The 10,000-nt window shown below is 38.7% G+C and overlaps 1 protein-coding gene across 4 annotated transcripts in view; it reads left to right on the forward strand.

Annotated features, from left to right (window-relative positions):
* LOC145284743 (C-Maf-inducing protein-like) overlaps positions 1-10,000 on the forward strand; it is a 253,027-nt gene that overhangs the window by 192,035 nt on the left and 50,992 nt on the right. For all 4 annotated transcript variants that reach the window (XM_080133790.1, XM_080133730.1, XM_080133965.1 and 1 more), the window contains 3 exons: positions 3,759-3,830; positions 5,808-5,900; positions 7,475-7,582. In XM_080133790.1, the coding sequence (XP_079989916.1) occupies positions 3,759-3,830; positions 5,808-5,900; positions 7,475-7,582 (273 nt within the window). The remainder of the gene's footprint in view (positions 1-3,758; positions 3,831-5,807; positions 5,901-7,474; positions 7,583-10,000) is intronic.

A 10,000-nucleotide genomic window follows, 5' to 3' on the forward strand; every position in this document is an offset into this window, starting at 1 on the left:
TTGCCTCGTTCCCTCCCCCCCCCTATCTGCCCGTTTCGCCTTGCCTCGTTCCCTCCCCCCCCCTATCTGCCCGTTTCGCCTTGCCTCGTTCCCTCCCCCCCCTATCTGCCCGTTTCGCCTTGCCTCGTTCCCTCCCCCCCCCCTATCTGCCCGTTTCGCCTTGCCTCGTTCCCTCCCCCCCCCCTATCTGCCCGTTTCGCCTTGCCTCGTTCCCTCCCCCCCCCCTATCTGCCCGTTTCGCCTTGCCTCGTTCCCTCCCCCCCCCCTATCTGCCCGTTTCGCCTTGCCTCGTTCCCTCCCCCCCCCTTATCTGCCCGTTTCGCCTTGCCTCGTTCCCTCCCCCCCCCTTATCTGCCCGTTTCGCCTTGCCTCGTTCCCTCCCCCCCCCCTTATCTGCCCGTTTCGCCTTGCCTCGTTCCCTCCCCCCCCCCTTATCTGCCCGTTTCGCCTTGCCTCGTTCCCTCCCCCCCCTTATCTGCCCGTTTCGCCTTGCCTCGTTCCCTCCCCCCCCTTATCTGCCCGTTTCGCCTTGCCTCGTTCCCTCCCCCCCCTTATCTGCCCGTTTCGCCTTGCCTCGTTCCCTCCCCCCCCTTATCTGCCCGTTTCGCCTTGCCTCGTTCCCTCCCCCCCCTTATCTGCCCGTTTCGCCTTGCCTCGTTCCCTCCCCCCCCTTATCTGCCCGTTTCGCCTTGCCTCGTTCCCTCCCCCCCCTTATCTGCCCGTTTCGCCTTGCCTCGTTCCCTCCCCCCCCTTATCTGCCCGTTTCGCCTTGCCTCGTTCCCTCCCCCCCCCCCCTATCTGCCCGTTTCGCCTTGCCTCGTTCCCTCCCCCCCCCCCCTATCTGCCCGTTTCGCCTTGCCTCGTTCCCTCCCCCCCCCCCTATCTGCCCGTTTCGCCTTGCCTCGTTCCCTCCCCCCCCCCCCTATCTGCCCGTTTCGCCTTGCCTCGTTCCCTCCCCCCCCCCCTATCTGCCCGTTTCGCCTTGCCTCGTTCCCTCCCCCCCCCTATCTGCCCGTTTCGCCTTGCCTCGTTCCCTCCCCCCCCCCATCTGCCCGTTTCGCCTTGCCTCGTTCCCTCCCCCCCCCCCCCCCCATCTGCCCGTTTCGCCTTGCCTCGTTCCCTCCCCCCCCCCATCTGCCCGTTTCGCCTTGCCTCGTTCCCTCGCTTTTTTTCCATATCTCTCCCTATATATATTTTTTGTTAGTTTTTAATTAACTCGTGTTTCTATTTACGTTTCTACTGAAGGTAACTTGTACCAATATTTCCTTTTCAATTCCTACCGAATCTTCGGCTCCCGTTCTTGAAATAAATTATAGATTATATAGTTTACTTAAGAATAATTATCTAGACTGTTTTGCTGTATCACAGCTCTTTTGAATGACAAAACAGGTTAGGGTTTCAAATTGAGATGAAAACTCTCCCATTTATTTTATTCATTTCGTTAATCAGATTCTATCCTCTCCGTCATTTGCACAAGCCACGAGGAAGCGGCATCTTAAGTATATAAACAAGATACCCACCGAGAGTGCTCTATTTTATTGCACCGGCGATACATTGATGCAATAATAAGCTAATACCAGCAGAGGTTGTCATTCATGATTTATACGCGTACAATGCATGACACGTTATAAAAGCTGCTTTATCCCGTATTTTCCATCTAAATTATTTGTAACGCTTTTCAGTTGTAATTATACGCTTATTATTCTCCTCCTTCTGCGACCCAACAAGAATAAGATTCGACACAACGTCTTGCTGGTGCTTGCAAGAATGGGAAGAGGGAGTACAGTGGGGGGGGGTAATTTTGTTTTCATTGTACTACAATACAGTAATATTTAAAATACTACAATGCTTGTTGTATTGCTGCGTGTTGGAACGAGTGATTTGTTGTCGAGAGAATTGTCTAAAATAATTGAATACGTTTTGAAAATATGGCCGCCTGACTCATGCGCGCGAAAAACAAATAACGCAAAAATTGATTTATCATCAAAATCAATTAGTGGTGGTGTGTGTGAAAAGTTTAATGGATTCTGTCTCTGACTATAAAATCAGCTTTTTAGATTTCAAATAAAATTTCACCGTTTTGGTAATCATCTACGCGAGGTAATGGTATGACTGCAATTTCCCCACTCGAATATGAATCGCATAGCAATTTGCGTTTTATAAATTGTATGCAAAAATCACTTACCAAATACATAATTTCTCAGTCTACTCCGTATTTTCCTCGGTCCACTTATTTTTGCAACCTTCTTCCTCGACCACCCTCAGGTTTTTTTGTTTTACCCTCTTCCTCGCCCCACCCTCAGTTTTTTTTACCCTCTTCCTCGCCCCACCCTCAGTTTTTTTTTACCCTCTTCCTCGCCCCACCCTCAGTTTTTTTTTACCCTCTTCCTCGCCCCACCCTCAGTTTTTTTTTTTTGTTAACCCTCTTCCTCGCCCCACCCTCAGTTTTTTTTCACCCTACCCTCAGTTTTTTTGTTTTTTTCCCCTCTTCCTCGCCCCACCCTCAGCTTTTTTTTTTTTTTTTTTTTTTTTTTTTTCATCTCCTTCCTTGCCTCCCACAGTTTTTCACTCTTCTTCGTCGCCCCACTCTCATTTACAAAAAAAAAAACTTTGGGGAATACAAATGGATATATTGTTTAACTTGGATCATGTTTTTTATGTGAGGTATGAATTGCCTGTATGCTAGGATATGGTGATCCTTGTTCATATTGGACATTCTTCTAACTATGAAGATTTTTAAGGGTTTGGTTTGATCGTTTTACAGCATATCAAACGCTTTCGGGTTATTTAATGCTGGATTTAGTAATTTTGGAATAACTGTTTATGCTTCAAGTACTTTAGATCTTGAAATGTTTGGTTTGGTTTTATGGGAAAATTGTGTTTGTATATGAAATTCTATGTGAGCCCTCAAAATTCTGGTCTTCTACTGCTGCACTTCATCACACAGTAAACTGAGAAAAACTTCTAAATTTGTTTAATTTAGATTAAATAAACATTTTTCTAGCATAGGTCATTAATTTGATCTCTGAACCCAACTAAATATGATAGTAATTATTCTTATCATAACTTGCCTTGCGCAAGGTGATATTAAATCGGAAAATGTAAAGTTTTATTTAAAATATTTATGAACACACGAACGTGTATTAGCATTGATTTATGACTGTACTTCAATTTTACATGCATTTTGTTTCTTTAGTTTCTAATTTTTTTAGATGAAAATGTGTATTTGAACGATTGTTCTCATTTTAAATATTTATCTCCCAAGATTTCGGCTGATGTAACCTCCAACATTTATTAGGCGTATCTTTTCGAACTCTGGATCTGTATCCAATTTCAAACCGAATTCTTCATTTAACCCACAGAAGTAGTTTGTTCTCGCTCAGTAAGCCATGACCTGGTAGTTTTCAGTAATTTGTAATTGTATTCTTAGTATCTTCCGCACTGAAGATTGAACCTACAACCTCCAGAAAAGCATCACTTAGAACTGATTATTATTTTAGCACGTTATTTATTAGGCAACAGATTCTGGGAGAAGGTTAGATTATACCAGCCAAAACTTTGATTTTGAACAGTAGTCCGAATAATACAAATTATTTTAAGAAAACTGAGGCGGGGAGGAGGCATGATATTATCTTTTTTTAAATTTCATTTACTTTCTTGGATTCTTTTTGTATTTTATAGTTTTTATTCGTTTTGTGTTTTTGGATATTTGTTTTACTGCAACAAATTTCTAAAATTCTTTTTTTTATTATTATTAGAAACATGTACATAAATATGAAAAATTGTTGAAAACTGCACGAAGACCTGAAGTAGTGGTTAAAGAAATAAAGGTAGGTAATCTTATAAACTTAAAGCACTCGGAGAACACTATGCTCCACCAAAATCTTTGATTTCCATTTTATCTTTGTTTAACTCCAGAAAAGAAACTGCCTCAAACTTCATTAAGTGCTGATAAAGTGTGTGTGTACAGTGAGGACAATAAGTATTCAATACCTGCCGAATAATTTTATATATTATCATTTTACATACTTGCAAAGACAAAATCAAAACCAAATTATACCAACATAAAGCTCTTATCATGGCGAGTATAATGTTGTCCGAAAAGGCGACATAATTATTCAACGAAGGATTTCATAAAGAAAAGTATTCAATACACAATGTTAAATAAATGGGTTAACTATATCTCCTTGTTTTGTTCATCTTTTAAAAGACCTTAGTCAAAATTAGGATGGTTTTAATATTAATATAATTTATAAGTTCTTTCTCGTCATAATTATTTATATGAAAAGTTGTCCAAGCTAACTCTAACCCGATTCTATCATTTAATTGCCATCTGTTTGATGACCTGAGATTGAATTGCTTTTTTAATTGCTATAATTCCAACTGTTAACACAGTATATAAACTATAGAATTAACGCAGTATATAAAAATACAAAATGTATACACGGCTATGATCGTTTCTGCTGCTGCTACTACTATAGAGACGTTACACCTGATATAGCTATCTACACCGTTTCAACAAGATGTTGGTCGTTTATGTGACAAGCCACCACCCCAGTTAATCTCCTGAAGAAAAAACTAGTCAACCAAAGCACTATAAACTGCTTCTTTATTGCCTTAATGAATTGATGATTTAGATAGATATTACAAAAAAAAACTATGCCTGTATTTGAAATTATGTGGTCTTTGTGAAATATGAAGACTAAAGTGGATGAAAACGCTTCTGCAAAAAAAAACAATTTATTATATAACAACTGAAAAAAACCTTCTTCACAATGAGGACGCAATCAATTGTAGATGCCGTGCAACACGTCTATTGAAAGATATCTGAATATCAACTGAATGCAAGGGACACAACTCTATCTGGAAATCACCCCAGACAAGGTGTGAAGCCACTTGATGTAAGGAGCCAACAAGAACGAAAGATGATTAGTGCATAGATAAAAAATGCCTATCGGTTTTAGTCCTGAAAAGACCAAAGCTATAGATAGGAGGAATACAGAAAGGGTTCTACAAGTTTGCAGTTCTTGGAAAGAAGCTACTGGAATAAGGTGTATTAGAATAAGGTATTAAACCAGAATTGAAGACCACTAAACCAAAGAGTTAAACGAACTGGAACAAATGAAGCAGAGAATAGATCAGACAATTCTGAAGAAAGCCTGCCATAATAGTATTTATAAAATAAAAGAATCAGACTAGAAATTATGCGGGTGAAAAGTTGCAGAGAAGAAAAAAGGTGGGAGCCAATAAAATTGGATATATTTCTACACCTTATCAAGAACCTTGAAACAGGACAAAGATTCATCAACCCAGAATTGATAGCAGTACTACATACACTGTATGATAGTAGATTTGTAGAGATGGAGAATAGTCTGAGATGTGAGAAAGTATTTATTGCAATAGGGAGAACCGACTTTACGAGAAGCAGAGTGATTGGTCTAATATATAAACTCCAAGAAAGATTTGAAAAAATATAAAGTTTCAAAGTGGATTTATCCTCAAGCCCTGAACCATCCATGAGAGTCTCATGAAAAATGGACATGCCTAAGATTCAAAATGCACCTTATATCAAACAACAAAGGGCAAAAAGTTACTTCCCTTTAAAATTATTTTTTCATAATTCTCAGGTGAAAAACTGCTTCCATCTAATACTAGAATTATTTTATTTTCTGCAATAGCGTTCGCCGCCTTCACACACACACACACACACACACACACACACGTGCCCATGTAACTATTAGTTTTGTGTGCTTTTAAACACGAGATTTCATTCCATTTTTAATTTGCTTTTTTTTTTTCTTTTCTAGAACATGATTGATGTTTCACTCACAACGCCAATCCATGACACAAGTGTTTACCAGTTTCCACTAGAACTTGTTTCGGAACTTTTACAATCAGCCGTAAGTAAGAATTTTATTTTATTTATTTTTTATTTTTTTTTTTTTTTTTTTTCGTGTTAAAATTAGCTGGGTTAATTGTGCATCACTGAACAATGTCTGGTGCTGCCAGCCCAGCCAGTCTGAAGATGCTGGCTTCCTGACCTAAAATACACCTTATGTATTAACATCACTTGCATGCGACCCCTGTGGATTAAAGGTTTCATTCGAAATTCTGTGCAGGTTCCAGAGTTAAATGAGATACACCTTGAAGGTTTGAAGTTACATTGACTGAAACGCGAGAATAAAACTCAAATAAATAATAATATAATATTATAATAATGAATAATATAAACTTTGTTTCATGTTTACGATGTGCCTTTAGGAAACGATTTAACCAAATGCATCCCAATTATGGTTGCATTAGATTCATTAAATGTCTGACTTCCGGCTTGTCAATCAATTTCACTTCAAAGTTGGCATTTATGCAGCCAACTCATTATTTCAAAATATTTTATCATTCCAATGTGATCTGCTTTTCATCTTTAACATTTTTTGTTTTCATTTTCATTGTTTTTTCATTTTCATTTTTTTTTATGAAAGACGCGTAGGTGGTTCGATCTTTCTTGTTCTTTTGGATAATTTTTCTTTGTAATTTCTTTATTCTAAAGTTTTGCTCTACTTTAATCTTTATTTCTTCATAAGATTTTTTATTTTCGGTACTTTTAAGAACCTTTTTTATGAGGAAAAGGATATGTATATATAATAATTAAACAATTCTTTATACCTAGAGACACTAGTGTTTCATGCTTACGCAATTACCAGTGTAGAGCTGATAATTCCTGCCAGTCATGAGATTCGAATGCAGCCATGAAGCTAAGTTTTCCCTTTACCTCAAGGCCACTAAACAATTGCTATGGACATGAAGGAAGAACTATTAAATGCTGAATTCAAGTGAATACATTAGACAATCTAGAGTGTTCGAACGAGCGGAAGTCGTGAACATTGTAGAAACGTTTTAGTTATTATTCTGCTGACAGTAGCCATTCTTAAGTCTTCTTAAAGGGGCTTGATAATTATAATTAAACAATTCTTTATACATACAGACATTAGTGTTCCATGCTTACGCAATGTAGGTGACATATATATGTATATATAGGGTGGCCCAAAAGTAGGTTTACAATTATTAAACTACCTTTTATATGGTTTAAGTTACTTGCTAATTAAAATGTACAAGCAATATAAAATACTCCAGAGTATACATCTAATTTATATAAACAGCTTGGGCACGTTTTCTTTTTTGTTTTTTTTGTTTTTTAATGGACCTGTAAATGGGGTGAACTATCTGGACATGCTTCGTGAAATCATCACCAAAACCTTTATTTGAATGGCCCGTAGAGTACCTTCGGGGGGGAAAAATATTGTCACTTATAATTCCAAAGGCGAATGGTCGTTGTCAGCAATAAATCGATGATAGACGGCTGTTGCGATAATGCAGGTGGTATTGTTCATTTTTTATCATTTCAATTATTTTTCTGTTATTATTTCATTGTTTTATTTTATTTTTTACTTATTTATTTTTATTTATTTTATTTCAGAATTCTGAATTATCATCCAAAGCAGCTCATGAAAACATCATCATTGCCCTAACGCCATTGCTCGAAAACAACCATCCCACACAAGAAATCTGTGAATTTTTAATAAGAGTAAGTTTATCTTTCTATTCTCATCTTTACTAATGTAATGAGTACTTATACGGGGGGTGGGGGAGAATGGAGTAGAAAGTGAACCTTGGGTTTACCTGCTTTCATTGTATTTTAGTTCTCACATTCCATGAGATTCGTTTCTAATAAAGGGAGAATTGTTTTCTGGGTCGGAATCTATCCTAAATGGATAGATTACAAGTACACTTTTTTTTTTTTTTTTAAGGCTTCTGTGGCAAAAGCTGTGAAAATGAGGGCTTACCGTTCAAACGACCTAGGTGTGCGTGTGTGCTTTGTCATCGCTGTGAAGCTAGGATAAGAAAAGAATTCCAAGATGGCGTTGACGGCGTTTTGTAATGGTATGATCTCGGAAACTCTCGAAAAATCTCGTGCATATATGCAAATCAGTTGGTCTTCAACAATTATAAATTCAGGTCGTTTTGGAAGGCAAGGGGTGAGGAAAGAACGGCCGGTTGGTAATTGTGTACGTGGCGTGTCACCGTGTCTGTGTGTGTACTGATCAAACCGCTTTCCTGTCCCTTGCACATTGGACTTTGAATTGGTTTACATAGGATTTGCACATTGGACCTTGAATTGGTTTACATTGGACTTGCACATTGGCCCTTGAATTGGTTTACATTGGACTTGCACATTGGCCCTTGAATTGGTTTACATTGGACTTGCACATTGGCCCTTGAATTGGTTTACATTGGACTTGCACATTGGCCCTTGAATTGGTTTAGATTGGACTTCAACTTCAGCTTCTTTCATCTAGTGTCCGTCTGAAGCGATTTCCATTTTTTTAAATAGTGAACCTTTTCATTTCTACTCACGGTGTTTACATGAATTCATAACCAGAAGAAAATTTAGATTTCCGTTGTACTTTTAAATTCTGACAAGAAATACCTTCAACTTACGACAAAGTAATCAAATAAAAAAAAAATGGATGAAAAATACCAAAACGGATGAAAACCTGCAAACATCTTGGGAGGTGGCTGCAATGAAGTGTTATCGATGCACATTTCGAACCTAAAGATGCCAAATTTGAATCAATATCCGGCATAATCACATTGACCCATCGTTTCTTGTTAGATCACAAACGGTAAGCAATGTTGAGCCTAGTCAGTACCAGATAGGTGATCATTTAGGAATACAAGTCCTATATGTAGGAGGACGTCAACACCTATCTGCATCATCTCCTCTAATGAGGGATATATATATATATATATATGCAACTGGGGACCACTTGTGAACTTCGTGCCCCTCCCCCCCCCCATGAAACTGGTTAAACCTGCCCAGGGTTAGTGCCACTTTGATATGGTAAATTTGAATCCAGTCTGTTCCATACCATCACTTACATTTATGGATGTTGGCAACCTTCATACAACTTATTCTGTAAATGTTTGAATAAATCGGAAAGCAATATCAACAAGCCGATCAAAATAAATCACACCTGCTATTTAGTAGTTACACAGGGGGGGGGGGGTCAGAACAACTTATTTAAATTTGGCGCCCTAAACCGAGAGTTGCTGCAAGGATGGTAAAGATAGACTTATTATAGAGTTTAGTTTAATGTGCATGATTTATTTTTATTTTTCAGGCATCTGAGTGAGCACCATTGAGTGGAAGAAGTGGATGAAACGCGCTTTCGCTGTTGCTTTTTTTTTTTTTTTTTTTTTTTTTTTAGTACAGGGACAATCGTCACAATGCAATGTGCATTTCATAGACATTTCGATATTGCCCATGGTTGTTCCTGGCCAGCAGTCGATCGTTTGATAGGTAAACGGGTGATGTAAAGAAAGAAACCTGGCCTCCCATAAACAGCAAGGTCACCCCAAAACATTGACGTGGTTAGACAATCTGTTTTTATATCTTCCCGACAGTCTACCTGCAAACACATCTGCTCTTGAATTGTCTGCTCGTTCTGTGAGACGAATCTTACATGAAGTATTAAAATTTCATGCCTGCAAATTGGTTATAATGCAGGAACTTAATCCACGCGATTTTATTGCTCATGAAAATGCATGTGAGGTGCTTTTGAGCTTGCCTGACGACACACTGGTTTTCTTCAGTGATGACACTCACTTCCATCTTTCGGGATCTGTAAGTAAGAAAAACATGCACTACTGGATCCTGAAAATCCCAGAGAACTTCACCAACGTCCTCTACACTCTGTGTAAATGTTTGGTGTGTCCTATCACGAGTTAGCATAATTGATCCATTTTTTTTTTTTTTTTTTTTTTTTTTTTTAAGAAAACGAACAGTATCCGTGACATCTGACCGTTATGTCAACATAATCAATGAGCGTTTCCTACTAACATTGAACCAGATGAGTGTGGAAAATGTGTGGTTGCAGCAGGATGGTGTCACGGCACACACAGCGCATGCGTCAATGACTGTTTTGCGGCAGAACTTTTCAGG

Source organism: Euprymna scolopes, chromosome 1 (assembly GCF_053919585.1).
Source record: "Euprymna scolopes isolate OS-2025 chromosome 1, ASM5391958v1, whole genome shotgun sequence".
Lineage (NCBI taxonomy): Eukaryota > Metazoa > Mollusca > Cephalopoda > Sepiida > Sepiolidae > Euprymna > Euprymna scolopes.